Source organism: Lepidochelys kempii, chromosome 8, assembly GCF_965140285.1.
Source record: "Lepidochelys kempii isolate rLepKem1 chromosome 8, rLepKem1.hap1, whole genome shotgun sequence".
Lineage (NCBI taxonomy): Eukaryota > Metazoa > Chordata > Testudines > Cheloniidae > Lepidochelys > Lepidochelys kempii.
In genome coordinates, this window is record NC_136387.1 from 72,059,634 (window position 1) to 72,075,826 (window position 16,193).

The following is a 16,193-nucleotide window of genomic DNA, read 5'->3' on the forward strand; positions in this document are numbered from 1 at the left end:
GGTGCAGGCTCTGGGGTGGGACCAGAAATAAGGAATTCAGGGTACAGGAGGGGGCTCCGGGATGGGGCGGAGGAGTGGGGTGTGGTGGGGGTGAGGGCTCCGGATGGGGCTGGGGAAGAGGGGTTTGGGGTGCAGGAGGGTGCTCTGGGCTGGGATTGAGGGGTTCAGAGGGTGGGAGGGGGATCAGGGCTGGGGCAGGAGGTTGGGGCATGGGGAGAGGCTCAGGGGTACAGGCAGCGCTTACCTCAAGCAGTTCTCAGAAGCAGCGGCATGTCCCTTCTCCAGCTCCTATGTGGAGGTGCAGCCAGGCAGCTCGGCACTCTGCCCCATCTGCAGGTACCACCCCCGCAGCTCCCATTGGAGCGCCGGAGGGGGCCATTGGAGCGGGGCCATTGGAGCATGTAGGAGCCGGAGAGGGGCTATGCTGCTGTTTCCAGGAGCCGCATGGAGCAGCCCCCCGACCCTGCTCCCTGGCTGGAGCACCGGAGCGGGGCAAGCCTCAGACATCACTCCCCAGCGGGAGCTCAAGGGCTGGATCCGGCCTGTGGGCCATTGTTTGCCCACCCCTGCTGTATAACATTCCAACCTATCAGCTTACTAAAATCACACACTTTACTGCGTTTAGCCAGCACTAATGATTTATAATGGAAGCAAAACAAGTTTATTAACAACAGATCATGGATTAAGAGATACCAAGTAAAAGAAATAAAGGAAGAGCAAATAAAAGTGAAAAACAGATCTAGACGTATAAAACATAATCTAGCAAGGTACTGTCTTTGTTCAAGATGTTTTTTCTCTCAATCAAAGTGCTTTCAAGCTTTTTACTGGCCAGTCTGGCCAGGACCCATCACAGAGATCAAATTTCTTTGTTTCTTTGTCTCCTTAAAGTGATTAAGCAGCAGGATACGGACCCTGGACTTCAGGAAAGCAGACTTCGACTCCCTCAGGGAACGGATGGCCAGGATCCCCTGGGGGACTAACTTGAAGGGGAAAGGAGTCCAGGAGAGCTGGCTGTATTTCAAGGAATCCCTGTTGAGGTTACAGGGACAAACCATTCTGATGAGTCAAAAGAATAGTAAATATGGCAGGCGACCAGCTTGGCTTAATGGTGAAATCCTAGCGGATCTTAAACATAAAAAAGAAGCTTACAAGAAGTGGAAGGTTGGACATATGACCAGAGAAGAGTATAAAAATATTGCTCGGGCATGTAGGAATGAAATCAGGAGGGCCAAATCACACCTGGAGCTGCAGCTAGCGAGAGATGTCAAGAGTAACAAAAAGGGTTTTTTCAGGTATGTTGGCAACAAGAAGAAAGCCAAGGAAAGTGTGGGCCCCTTACTGAATGAGGGAGGCAACCTAGTGACAGAGGATGTGGAAAAAGCTAATGTACTCAATGCTTTTTTTGCCTCTGTTTTCACTAACAAGGTCAGCTCCCAGACTGCTGTGCTGGGCATCACAAAATGGGGAAGAGATGGCCAGCCCTCTGTGGAGATAGAGGTGGTTAGGGACTATTTAGAAAAGCTGGACGTGCACAAGTCCATGGGGCCGGACGAGTTGCATCCGAGAGTGCTGAAGGAATTGGCGGCTGTGATTGCAGAGCCATTGGCCATTATCTTTGAAAACTCGTGGCGAACAGGGGAAGTCCCAGATGACTGGAAAAAGGCTAATGTAGTGCCAATCTTTAAAAAAGGGAAGAAGGAGGATCCTGAGAACTACAGGCCAGTCAGCCTCACCTCAGTCCCTGGAAAAATCATGGAGCAGGTCCTCAAAGAATCGATCCTGAAGCACTTGCATGAGAGGAAAGTGATCAGGAACAGCCAGCATGGATTCACCAAGGGAAGGTCATGCTTGACTAATCTAATCGCCTTTTATGATGAGGTTACTGGTTCTGTGGATGAAGGGAAAGCAGTGGATGTATTGTTTCTTGACTTTAGCAAAGCTTTTGACACGGTCTCCCACAGTATTCTTGTCAGCAAGTTAAAGAAGTATGGGCTGGATGAATGCACTATAAGGTGGGTAGAAAGCTGGCTAGATTGTCGGGCTCAACGGGTAGTGATCAATGGCCCCATGTCTAGTTGGCAGCCGGTATCAAGTGGAGTGCCCCAAGGGTCGGTCCTGGGGCCGGTTTTGTTCAATATCTTCATAAATGATCTGGAGGATGGTGTGGATTGCACTCTCAGCAAATTTGCGGGTGATACTAAACTGGGAGGAGTGGTAGATACGCTGGAGGGGAGGGATAAGATACAGAAGGACCTAGACAAATTGGAGGATTGGGCCAAAAGAAATCTGATGAGGTTCAATAAGGATAAGTGCAGGGTCCTGCACTTAGGATGGAAGAATCCAATGCACCGCTACAGACTAGGGACCGAATGGCTAGGCAGCAGTTCTGCGGAAAAGGACCTAGGGGTGACAGTGGATGAGAAGCTGGATATGAGTCAGCAGTGTGCCCTTGTTGCCAAGAAGGCCAATGGCATTTTGGGATGTATAAGTAGGGGCATAGCGAGCAGATCGAGGGACGTGATCGTTCCCCTCTATTCGACATTGGTGAGGCCTCATCTGGAGTACAGTGTCCGGTTTTGGGCCCCACACTACAAGAAGGATGTGGATAAATTGGAGAGAGTCCAGCGAAGGGCAACAAAAATGATTAGGGGTCTAGAACACATGAGTTATGAGGAGAGGCTGAGGGAGCTGGGATTGTTTAGCCTGCAGAAGAGAAGAATGAGGGGGGATTTGATAGCTGCTTTCAACTACCTGAAAGGGGGTTCCAAAGAGGATGGCTCTAGACTGTTCTCAATGGTAGCAGATGACAGAACGAGGAGTAATGGTCTCAAGTTGCAGTGGGGGAGGTTTAGATTGGATATTAGGAAAAACTTTTTCACTAAGAGGGTGGTGAAACACTGGAATGCGTTACCTAGGGAGGTGGTAGAATCTCCGTCCTTAGAGGTTTTTAAGGTCAGGCTTGACAAAGCCCTGGCTGGGATGATTTAACTGGGAATTGGTCCTGCTTCGAGCAGGGGGTTGGACTAGATGACCTTCAGGGGTCCCTTCCAACCCTGATTTTCTATGATTCTATGATTCTACGATTGATAACTTAGGGGTTCACTCCCCTCTGTTTGCATCCTCTAAAGTGAGATGTAGCTCATGAAAGCTTATGCTCAAATAAATTGGTTATTCTCTAAGGTGCCACAAGTACTCCTTTTCTTTTTGCGAATACAGACTAACAGGGCTGCTACTCTGAATCCCCTCTGTTTATAGCTCAGTGAACCTTTGAAATGTATTCTTCTGAAGGGTAGCCACAGATAAAGTTCATTAGCTCATGCTGAGTAAAGGAGCCATCATGTCTGGAAGCTACAGATCCATGCTGGTTCCTCCCTTATTGGTAGATGCTACGATGCAAACTCTCTCTTCCTCCAATACAAATGAATGGCCCATTGAATTTGGGCCATACCTTATTGGCCTCTTTCCTTTGTCTGCAGAAACCCTGTTTATCAACTCCCCATGATGTGCCTGGTTTAAACACCTTTTAGTCATAGAGTTTAAAGCAAAATATTATGAGTATACATAATTTCATATGCAACATTGCTATACACACTTTACAGTGATATTATTGACCAGTGTAGTGTTAATTTTCAAGTGATACCTCACAGCACATATTTTGTGCAAAACTTATTGCAGTTGTGTGTAGTTTGTGAACACAGGGTTGCCTAGGATCATAGTGATGTAATTCACAATTTGTTTGTTGCACATATAATTTCAAATAGCTCAGGCCAAGAGCCTTGTTTAAGGTTTTTCTACACTAATTGTAGGATCTCTTTCAACGAATCCAAAAGACCAAGGGACTATCCTCCATCTCCTGCCCCTCTGAGAGTCCCTACCTATTCTTCAAAAAGAAAAGGAGTACCTGTGGCACCTTAGAGACTAACAAATTTATTTGAGCATAAGCTTTCGTGAGCTACAGCTCACTTCATCGGATGCATGCCGTGGAAAATACAGTGGGGAGATTTATATACACAGAGAACATGAAACAATGGGTGTTACCATACACACTGTAACAAGAGTGATCAGGTAAGGTGGGCTATTACCAGCAAGAGAGTGGGGGGGGGCGACTTTTGTAGTGATAATCAAGGTGGGCCATTTCCAGCAGTTGACAAGAAAGTGTGAGGAACCGTGGGGGGGGAGGGGAATAAACATGGGGAAATAGTTTTACTTTGTGTAATGACACATCCACTCCCAGTCTGTATTCAAGCCTAATTTAATGGTGTCCAGTTTGCAAATTAATTCCAATTCAGCAGTCTCTCGTTGGAGTCTGGTTTTGAAGTTTTTTTGTTGAAGAATTGCTGCTTTTAGGTCTGTAGTTGAGTGACCAAAGAGATTGAAGTGTTCTCCGACTGGTTTTTGAATGTTATAATTCTTGACGTCTGATTTGTGTCAATTTATTCTTTTACGTAGAGTCTGTCCAGTTTGGCCAATGTACATGGCAGAGGGGCATTGCTGGCACATGATGGCATATATCACATTGGCAGATGTGCAGGTGAACGAGCCTCTGATAGTGTGGCTGATGTGATTAGGCCCTATGATGGTGTCCCCTGAATAGATATGTGGACACAGTTGGCAACAAAGGCCATTGCAATGTGTAAGTAGTGCACAATAGGGCTCAGTATAGTTGTAGTGGGGGATGCCCTAACAACCACACAGTAGGAGGTGAAGCACAGTAATTTAATAGTATGTTTTTGTTGTGATTTGCCAGATGCTGCTCCAGGGTTAAGGTATCCCTGTGACATAAAATCAGAGTTAAAAGCTATTAATCTTCCTGTTAATCTGAAACAGGCACATGGTGGCAAATACGAAGAACCAATTTAGCAACGATGTTCTGCCTGTGGACAAAAGTTCAAAACTCTTCTGCAAAGAGGCTGTACAGTAGTGGAATTGAACAAGAGAAAATGAAGTTTTGTTGATGGTCTTCCTGCTGTTATCAGCACCTGAGCAGAGGTTCTGAGTTCCTGAGAGTGAGAACTGCATAAATAGTTTCTTCAGCTGAAGATAATGGATTTCATTTTACAGAATTGTGACTTCCCTAAACTCTTGCTGAGTTTTGAATAAAGTTCTTCTGGGCATGGCTTATTTAATCATAATGGATCCTTTAGTCCCTCTTCAGTTTTAGTCAGTTATACAGATGGGCAAACTGGTTACGATAAAATAAGAGCACTGTCCTGAATTTCAGCATATCTCAAACTTAAACACAGTGTTTTTTAACATATGAAGTTTGATTAACTTTACTTCCATTTTTATGCATCCTCTCATTCCACTGCCTGTCCAGGTTCCAGCTGGGAACAGCAGCAGAAGTATTGAAATGCTACAAGGAAACCTGTTATCGCACAGTTTCCCAACTAATTTTGCAGAACCAAGAGGCTTCAGTAGAATTCAGAAAAGCATCCAAATGTTAGAGTGTTTGTTATCTGAGCCAAGCCAAACCCTTTGAGGTGTAAGCTTTCTATGCTGATACACTTGTATAAGTAAAAATTTATTTGAACTTGATGTAAAAGGCCACCCTATAAACTATTAGCTATCATCTTTGTATATATGCATCTTCTGTCTGATTCAAATATAAAAATCTGGTTTATTAAGTCTTATTTCTTACAGCTGTTGTGGTTTTCATGATACCAGAGCTATTCCTGATTTTTGTCCCACTCTCATAAAGAAATATTCCAATATCTTACCCATTTTTTCTGAGCCCAGCAATCTGAAAATTTGAAAAATAAAAATCACGTTTCAACGTGAGTAAACAATCTGAAAAAATTGGGTTTTGAAGTGTCCTTAAATATTTATATTTAAGTAAAATATTTACTTTTTTTTCTTTATAAATTTAATCTTTACTTTGAATTTCTGATTTTTCCTCAGAAAACTACAAAACCCTTTCATAATGGTCTCTCCCCTTAAGTGACTGATAGATACTTCCAAACAACTCTAGCTTATATTTATTTATTATTAAACACCAAAAGAAAAAAGGTTGACAGAAAAGGAATCTTACATTTAACGAGTGATCTGTGTCAAGTTCCAAAAGTACCTGAATGTAAGAGTATAAACTTTATGATTAATTTTGTGTATGTGTATGTGCATGTCTTACAGGCTTCCGGTGCAGATGCCCTGGAGTTAAATTTATCATGTCCTCATGGCATGGGGGAGAGAGGCATGGGCCTGGCCTGTGGGCAGGTAGGACTTTAATAGCTATCTCTTTTATGTCAATGTGATGCTAGTGCATTAATAGTTATACCTCAGGGGCAAAGGCATACGGAGAAGATTACTGGCTTGAGATTTTCAGGTCTACCTTGTTTAAATATTTAGAGTGCTTAAAAAGTGGAAAGTGACAGAAGCTGAGATTACACAGAGTGTTTAGTTTTATTGAGGATGAAGATATGTTTGTATTTGAAAGAAAACAATATTAAATCAAATAGTTTGTAGAAGTCCGAGAATTTGCTGATTTTTCAGTGCAATGTCTTTACTTATTAATTAATGTTGATCCATATCTTCTGGAACTACACAGTGCAAACTGTTTAAATTCAAAGTGGTTTTATGGTACAGGGAACACAACACAAATAGTATTATACACTCTTTAGCATATGATCCTCATTCCTTAATTGTGTTTTGGAAATTGCAAAAGAATTTGAACTATATTTATTATTGGTGGGGTTGGTAGTACTAGAAGGGTTGTCCAACACTTTTCATTATAAAACCCTGCTTTCAGTACTTAATAATTAGGCTTGGAAGGATTACATTTTTATCAGTAAATGTTAGTAAATGTCAATTTCACCAAACACATAAAAAATGTTTCCATCAATAATCGACATGTAGGACAGGCAAAATAAGAAAAATGCTGCTTGAGAACTTATTAGAGTTTGATTTTAGGATATTTACTTGGTATATTTTGACATGTGATGCTGACAATTTGTGTCTTAACAGTTATAAAGCTTTAACTTTTTGAATCTCAACATCTGTCATTAAATAACTATTGTCTGATTGCTGCATAATTTCTTGCAACTTAAAATTTAAATGGATAAAAATTATTAAAAACATAAACATTGATATTATCCATCAAAATTATTTAAAAAAAATCTGCCAAGGCTACTTATAACTTTCTGAAAATTTAACCATTTGGGCTGAAATTTTCCTTGTCCGGTGTTTGTGTCAAGCTGAATTATTTTAGAAATGTTCAGCAAAAATGATTCAGTCATTGCTGAAAATGAGATTAAGGGAAAATGTTGTTTTGCCCTTGTTTAAAAAAATTCTTATTTCCTTTTCATTGAAAAGCTCTACTACCTCCATGCATTGGAGCAAGGGCCTGAAATGTGGTGGAGGTGGGGGAAGGAGGATTGTTTTGTGTTAGAAATGTGCCTATGCTGTTTTCTGGGAATACTCCTCAAATTTGGCCAAGTTATAAACCTTTGAAAAATCTCAGTTTGCACATGCGCAGTAGGGACTTTTTAGAGTTTCTCAGATAAATTTTCCAAAGATTCCCTCTGAACAGAGTGTGCTCCAGCCAAGGATGACACATGCTGAGCCAGACTTTACCTGCAATCATTGCTGCAGGCCGCTGTAGCACTGGTCACCAGAACTAAGAGTAGAGAAACAGTCTCTCCTGTGCTCTCAGTTCTTCCCCTTCTGGTTGTCTGGCTATGCCAAAAGAATGACAGGAGACATTAGATATAGGTTTAATCAGGCCACAACTTTATTATTAGATGTCTGGGACTAACCCGGTGGATAAAATGTGCAGGTGAAAACTCCACACTTAACCAGAGGGAGGGGGGTGAGTGCTTTTTCCAGTGCCCCCCCCACCCCCACCCCTTTCTGTTGATGTCCCTCCAGAAGATCCACTGCCGGGAACCTCCAATTTCAGGCAATTCGGGGGGGAGGGGGGGAGCGGACTTCCACCAGATCCCCCCACCCTTTTCATCCAAGTCCCTCCAGCAATTCCCTTGCTGGGACCTTACCGACCCCCCCCCCACCACCACCACCACCATAGGAGGGGTTACGGTGGACTATAATGATGAGGGGGTTGGCTCCCTGCCTACCAATCAGAGTAGTCCCCAGCTGCCTCCAACACCTTCAATTACCAAGCACCTCTCCTTAAATTCCTTTTCCAAGCCATTTATCCATTTATCTTTTGTGTCTTAATTTATGGAGTACCTGCACTAAACATCCGCTATTCACTTAAATAAAGAGTTGCGCCATATGGCCTACCGCCCGTCATGCTCTGCATGAACAGAGCCCACCTGAACCTGCTGCAAGGAAGGCAAAAAAACCCCAGCTGCGCCTGGCCAATATGGGAAGGAATTTTTCCATTATCACCATAATGGCCAGGTGAAGTTGCGGGTTTTTCGCCCCACAGCAGATATTCATAGATATTTAGGTCAGAAGGGACCATTATGATCATCTAGTCTGACCTCCTGCACAATGCAGGCCACAGAATTTCACCCATCACTCCTGCAAAAAACCTCACACCTATATCTGTGATATTGAAGTCCTCATATCGTAGTTTAAAGACTTCAAGGAGCAGAGAATCCTCCAGCAAGTGACCCGTGCCCCATGCTACAGAGGAAGGCGAAAAACCTCCAGGGCCTCTTCCAATCTGCACTGGAAGAAAATTCCTTCCCGACCCCAAATATGGCGATCAGCTAAACCCTGAGCATATGGGCAAGCTTCATCAGCCAGATACTGCAGAAAATTCCTTCCTGGGTAACTCGGATCCCACCCCATCTAATATCCCATCAAAGGCCATTGGGCCTATTTACCATGAATATTTAATTACCAAAACCATGTTATCCCATCATACCATCTCCTCCATAAACTTATTGAGTTTAATCTTAAAGCCAGATAGATTTTTTGCCCCCACTGCTTCCCTTGGAAGGCTATTCCAAAACTTCACTCCTCTGATGGTTAGAAACCTTTGTCTAATTTCTAGTCTAAATTTCCTGGTGGCCAGTTTATATCCATTTGTTCTTGTGTCCACATTGGTACTGAGCTTAAATAATTCCTCTCCCTCTCTGGTATTTATCCCTCTGATATATTTATAGAGAGCAATCATATCTCCCCTCAACCTTCTTTTAGTTAGGCTAAACAAGCCAAGCTCCTTGAGTCTCCTTTCATAAGACAAGTTTTCCATTCCTCGGATCATCCTAGTAGCCCTTCTCTGTACCTGTTCCAGGTTGAATTCATCCTTCTTAAACATGGGAGACCAGAACTGCACACAGTATTCCAGGTGAGGTCTCACCAGTGCTTTGTATAACGGTACTAAAACCTCCTTATCCCTACTGGAAATACCTCTCCTGATGCATCCCAAGACCGCATTAGCTTTTTTCACGGCCATATCACATTGGCAGCTCATAGTCATCCTATGATCAACCAATACTCCAAGCTCCTTTTCCTTCTCCGTTACTTCTAATTGATGCTTCCCTAGCTTATAACTAAAATTCTTGTTATTAATCCCTAAATGCATGACCTTACACTTCTCACTATTAAATTTCATCCTATTACTATTAGTCCAGTTTACAAGGTCATCCAGGTCCTCCTGTCGGATATCCCAGGCCTTCTCTAAATTGGCAATACCTCCCAGCTTTGTATCATCCGCAAACTTTATTAACACACTCCCACTTTTTGTGCCAAGGTCAGTAATAAAAAGATTAAATAAGATCGGTCCCAAAACTGATCCCTGAGGAACTCCCCTGGTAACGTCCCTCCAGCCTGACAGTTCACCTTTCAGTAGGACCCCTTGTAGTCTCCCCTTTAACCAATTCCTTATCCACCTTTCAATTTTCTTATTGATCCCCATCTTATCCAATTTAACTAATAATTCCCCATGTGGCACAGTATCAAATGCCTTACTGAAATCTAGGTAAATTAGATCCACTGCGTTTCCTTTGTCTAAAAAATCTGTTAATTTCTCAAAGAAGGAGATCAGGTTGGTTTGGCACAATCTACCTTTTGTAAAACCATGTTGTATTTTGTCCCATTTACCATTGACTTCAATGTCCTTAACTACCTTTTCCTTCAAAATTTTTTCCAAGACCTTGCATACTACGGATGTCAAACAGGCCTATAATTACCCAGATCACTTTTTTTCCCTTTCTTAAAAATAGGAACTATGTTAGCAATTCTCCAATCATACGGTACAACCCCTGAGTTTACAGATTCATTAAAAATTCTTGCTAATGGGCTTGCAATTTCATGTGCCAATTCCTTTAATATTCTTGGATGAAGATTATCTGGGCCCCCCGATTTAGTCCCATTAAGCTGTTTGAGTTTTGCTTCTACCTCAGATATGGTAAGATCTACCTCCATATCCTCATTCCCATTTGTCATGCTACCATTATCTCTAAGATCCTCTTTAGTCTTATTAAAGACTGAGGCAACGTATTTGTTTAGATATTGGGCTATGCCTAGATTATCCTTGACCTCCACTCCATCCTCAGTGTTTAGTGGTCCCACTTCTTCTTTCTTTGTTTTCTTCTTATTTATATGACTATAGAACCTTTTACTATTGGTTTTAATTCCCTTTGCAAGGTCCAACTCTACTTGACTTTTAGCCTGTCTCACTTTATCCCTACATGTTCTGACCTCAATAAAGTAGCTTTCCTTGCTGATCCCTCCCTTCTTCCACTCCCTGTATGCTTTCTGCTTTTTCTTAATCACCTCTCTGAGATGCTTGCTCATCCAGCTTGGTCTACAACTCCTGCCTATGAATTTTTTCCCCTTTCTTGGGATGCAGGCTTCCGATAGCTTCTGCAGCTTTGATTTAAAATAATCCCAGGCCTCCTCTACCTTTAGATCTATAAATTCTTCAGTCCAATCCACTTCCCTAACTAATTTCCTTAATTTTTGAAAGTCAGCCCTTTTGAAATCAAAAACCCTAGTTGCAGATTTATTTTTATTAATCCTTCTGTTCAGTTTAAACTGAATTAGCTCATGATCACTTGAGCCAAGACTATCCCCTACAACCATTTCTTCTATGAGGTCCTCACTACTCACCAAAACCAAATCTAAAATGGCATCCCCTCTAGTTGGTTCAGCAACTAGTTGCTGAAGGAATCCATCAGCTATCTCATCTAGGAAAATCTGAGCCTTAATATTATTAGTAGCACTCGTCCTCCAGTCTATATCTGGGAAGTTAAAGTCTCCCATGATCACACAGTTTCCATTAGTATTTACTTTATTAAAAACATTAAAAAGGGCTCTATCCATATCCAAATTAGATCCCGGCTGTCTATAGCTCACCCCAAGCACTATCCCAGGGGAGGCTCTAATAGTTTTCTTCCCCAATGTAATTTTTGCCCAGACGGACTCAGTCTTATCCATTTTATCGTTTCTTATTTCTTATTTCAGATATAGGTAAACACCCAGCATATTGGTGACCTAAATAGGGAGAGAGTAGGGGTGCTGCCCAGCCTGTTCCAAGTGATGCAGGGAGGGTCCAGTCCCTGGCTGACCTTTTTAAACCCCTCATTCCTAGGTGGTGAGTCATCCACCATACTGACTGCTTTTCCAGCAATTTTACATCTCCCCTCCTCTCCCTAAGCCAGAAAGCATTGCCCTCTTCTCGCGGCCAGACAGACAAACCCCTCCCTGCTTAAAGTGCAGGGTGGTGACTCTCAGGCAGTATGGAGGAGGAAGCTGCCTGACTTGAATGCAGGCAGGAATCCTGTGAGAAAAACAGTATAGGATCATGTCGTTAAAGACTATCACAGTGCATATGCACAAGGGGTCTGAACAAAGCTTAGCACTGCCACCTTTAAGTCTGGCATTTCCTAACTTTTGAATGCTTGATTTTGCCACTTTAATGTAGTTTTTATCTATCTAATCTATCTAATCTATCTATCTATCTATCGGGGGTGCAAATCCAATAGATGCCCTCTAATTTACCCCTGCCTCTTCAGCTGAACCTAAAACAATCCAGAACCTAAGTACAATGAGGCAAGTTAACTATAAAGTTTTATTTTTAAACCCTCGACCTTGTATACAATAGGGGTCATAACAATTTCAATGGGACTATTGACACACTTCAGTTGATTCTCAGGTTTACAGTTCCACCAGATATAGTATCTAGAAAAGATTATTTCCTGGAACATGGTATCAATATCCTTCATTGCCTATATTACTTTTAATGACTAGTAAAGTGTGTATGTACAGTGGTCAGTTCTCAAAATTATGATTTAAAAAAAAAGAGATGAAAATTTATAAAAGGTTCCAAGTCTGTCACAGCTGTTATAGGTTTTTTTACAAGGTGCATTTGCTCAAAAGCAACAACAAACATCTGCAATAACCATATCTGACTTGTTGATTAGCCAAATTCTGTCCTCAAATCTGCACTGCATATCTCATTCTGGGAACAAGTTATGCATTTGTGGATTGTCTCAATGTGTCATTCCATAGTCTCTTAAGGGGGTGTCATTTGGTCAGAGAGAACCCTGAAGGGCTTCTCATGGAAACAGAAATAGACAGATTTCAAGCTCATTTTTTGAGCATAAGTTACATCCAACCTTAGCTGGCTGGAGTAATGTATGCATGTGAAGCTGCTTAGAAGTGTAGTCAGTAGGGAGCTGTCTGCCTACATGAGTTTTTACATATCTTTCAACTAGTGTAAAATCAGAGAACCAAATGCAAAATTTGAGCACACCTGGATATCATGTGGATTTGTGACACTCCTCAGAGGAGTTTGGCTCTGTAAACCAATAAGATTACATTACATAGGCATATATGTTTGTATATTAATAGCATTTCTCTGTTCTCCATACAATATGGATTTTTTTAATGTTTATTCTTACTACTCTCATTTAAATATATATTTTTCTTTATTTAACTGCCTCGGAGCAGCAGCTGTGAGAGACCAGAACACAATTTAAGTTCTTTAGCCATATATATATATATACACACACACACACACACACACACAAAGCAAAATTGTGAAATTCTTCCTCAACATTTTGGACCTAGCTCAGGCAAATTTTTATTAACTTCCAATGAGGTTTGCTGAAGTAAGGACTGAATAAAGGGGGTACCACAGGTCTTTCAGTGATCCACCAAAGGGGTCCCTTATCCAAAATGTAACCTTCCCATGTGGTACTCCATGGGGTACATCATGTTAAGTCAGACAGTGCCATGTAGTATTCTGAGTTAAATCCCAATAGGTGTTTTCAGAGGCACCCCCAGGTGGGAAGTAAGCGGATGCAGTTGAGCCAAGTGAGACTGTGAATCTTAAAAAGGAGCTGGGATACTCTCCAGGAAAACAACAAGGTGGGGCTTGAGACAGTAGAGCTATCCTGTTTGTTCCATCCATCAGGAGTTCTCAGACTTTCTTCATAGTATGGGCCACATCTTAACGGAGAGACTGTCCTATGGGCTTCCTCCCGTCTCATTCATGACTGCATAATATCCTTAGGATAACTACAGCAGTTGCTTGCTTACATGGAAAGATAATGCTAGGAAAGTATATATGTATTTTAGCTGTGTTTAGTGTGAAAAAGATTGGTGTGTTTTTCTTCTTAAATGATAATCATACTGTCTTACATTTTTCGTTTCAGTCTGTACAGTTTGTGGGAATTGGGACATGTTTAGAAATCTGGGAAGCGGTTCCGTTTTTCTCTGACCTATTTATTGCCCACCCTCTGCCACCTCTATTGTTTTACACCTCAGTAAATTTTAAGAATTATTTCCAGATTTATTCAGAGAACAAGGAGGGGAGTTTGGCCTAAAATGGACATTTGTTTATACTGCATTATGACACTCAGCTTTTTATGTGATATTAATCCCAAGCCATTAATAAAGACATTCTGACACCTAAATAGTGTAGTTTGTCAGAGGGTAATTTTAAGAGGCATCTGTATTGCTGGCAATATGTTACTTAAAGCATGTATGAAATTTCAATTTCATTTTATTAACACTGGCTAATGGTAATAAAGTTTTAGTTCGTATTTCTTTTATAACAATTTACAAATATATCAGAGTCTGTTTATACTTAGGGCCCTACCAAATTCACAGTCCATTCTAGTCAATTTCAGGTCATAGGATTTTAAAAATCATAAATTTCATTATTTCAACTATTCAGATTTGAAATTTCACGGTTTTGTAAGTGTAGGGGTCCTGACCCAAAATGGAATTGTGGGGTGATCACAAAGTTATTGTAGGGGAAGATTTGCAGTACTGCTACCCTTACTTTTGCGCTGCTGCTGGCAGCGGCGCTGCCTTCAGAACTGGGCAGCTGGAGAGCGGCGGCTGCTGGCCAGGAGCCCAGCTCTGAAGGCAGAGCCACCAGCAGCAGCAGTGCAGAAGTAAGGATGGCATGATATGGTACTGCCACCCTTAATTCTGCGCTGCTGCCTGAAGAGCTGGGCCCTCAGTCAACTGCCGCCACTCTGCAGTCACCCGGCTCTGAAGGCAGCAGCACAGAAGTAAGGGTGGCATGGTATGGTATTGCCACTCTTACTTCTACTCTGCTTCTGGCAAGGCACCTCTTTCAGAGCTGGGCATCCGGCCAACAGCTGCCACTCTCCAGTCACAGCTCTGAAGGCAGTGCAGAAGTAAGGGTGGCAATACCGCGACCCCCCCCCCTAAAATAACCGTGCAACCCCCTGCAGCTCCCTTTTGTGTCAGGACCCCTAATTTGAGAAACACTGGTCTCCCCCGTGAAATCTGTATAGCACAGGGTAAAAGCACAGAAAAGACCAGATTTCACAGTCCGTGACGCATTTTTCATGGCTGTGGATTTGGTAAGGACCTATTGATACTGTTAAGAATGTCAACAGAAACTTCGTTGTTAATTATGCAGTGCAAGGTCTTCAAAAGTTTTTATGTTTCTCACTAGCCTAATGAGGAGTGGGGAAAGAGCAGAAGAGTTTGCTTTACTCAATTTCTAGCCAAGAGTTTTTGCAATGTTCATACTAGAAATATGTAAGGACTGGGAGACAAAAAAAAGCACAAATATTTTCCTTGTAACTCGGGAAGAGGTTACATTATGGTGAGGAGATCTAAGTGCACTTTTTCAAGAGTTCAGCAAAAACAGATACATTTGGTCAACCTCTGTGAGTAGACAGTATGTTTCTAAATTTTATTTTCAAAGAGACAGTTCGTTTATTATATGCAGGAGCAAAAACAGTGTGCTATTACCATACATTTTAAAGTTTACGACACTCTTGTTTATGAATATTTCCTAGCAACTAATCCTTACTATCTGCCCGTATACGGCATGCATATCTTTCAAATTCAGCTATAGGGTTTTATTTTGGGGGGAAGGGAATTAATTTCCATTTGCATAAATGTACTGTGAGCACCAAACTCCAGCTCAGAACCATTTAAATAGTAATTTAACTATCCAATTCATATCTAAAAGAAGCTTGCTTTTGTAAAACTTTTCTTATATTTATTTTCATTTTACTTAAACTCCATTTGGCTGTGTTTATGGTATATTGCCTACAATTAGGAGGGCAGTTGAGCAGCTTAAAGCCTGCATTGCTTTATGCAAAAGTGCAGAAATCTTCAAAAAGAAAGCCACTGGTTACTCTACAGAGATGAAAACTAGCTATGTGACACCCTTAGATTTACACCATCCTCCCTTGGAAATAGAAATGATGAGTCTGCTTCTTAATTGAGGTGCACAATATTGAGGTGCACATCGCAAAATAATTTACTGCTGCTATGCCAGCAAGGAGATGTGACTATTTTAAATAGATGATCCCCCAAACAAAATGTGACTATATGTCTGCTTGTGTAGCATTCTTTCACCCAATAATGATATGTTGGTTTAGTTCATTCAGTCCTCCTTGCAGCATTAGTTCTATCTCTTCACTTTTTTATCAATTACTGAAACAAATTATGCAAAGAACAATGGGAGTGTACCACAGCAGTAGTGGGAATATTTTCTCTTATTGTTTCAGAAGTTTTGTGTCTCATTTTTCGCTTGTATTACCCATTTGCTCCTTGCTTAGTGTAGGGGAGGAGGCAGGCAGGGTTTTGTGTGCTCTCTTTCTCACTTACCACATTTGATTTTCTTTAATCAGTGAATTAAAGGAAGACACAGACACTAGACCAAATATTCTCTTGGGGAAAATCAGTGTACCTCCACCCAAGTCAGTGGAGAAGTGTCAGTTTACATCAGCAGAGAATTTGTATAGTCAATGCAGCAGTGTTTTGTGGTCATATTAACCACATCA

General features: G+C 41.6%; 1 protein-coding gene across 3 annotated transcripts in view; it reads left to right on the plus strand.

The window, feature by feature from the left end:
- The window catches only part of DPYD (dihydropyrimidine dehydrogenase), a 542,988-nt gene that overhangs the window by 396,629 nt on the left and 130,166 nt on the right, over window positions 1-16,193 (plus strand). For all 3 annotated transcript variants that reach the window (XM_073356962.2, XM_073356960.2, XM_073356961.2), the window contains one exon: window positions 6,127-6,210. In XM_073356962.2, coding sequence (XP_073213063.1) covers window positions 6,127-6,210 — 84 coding nt within the window. The remainder of the gene's footprint in view (window positions 1-6,126; window positions 6,211-16,193) is intronic.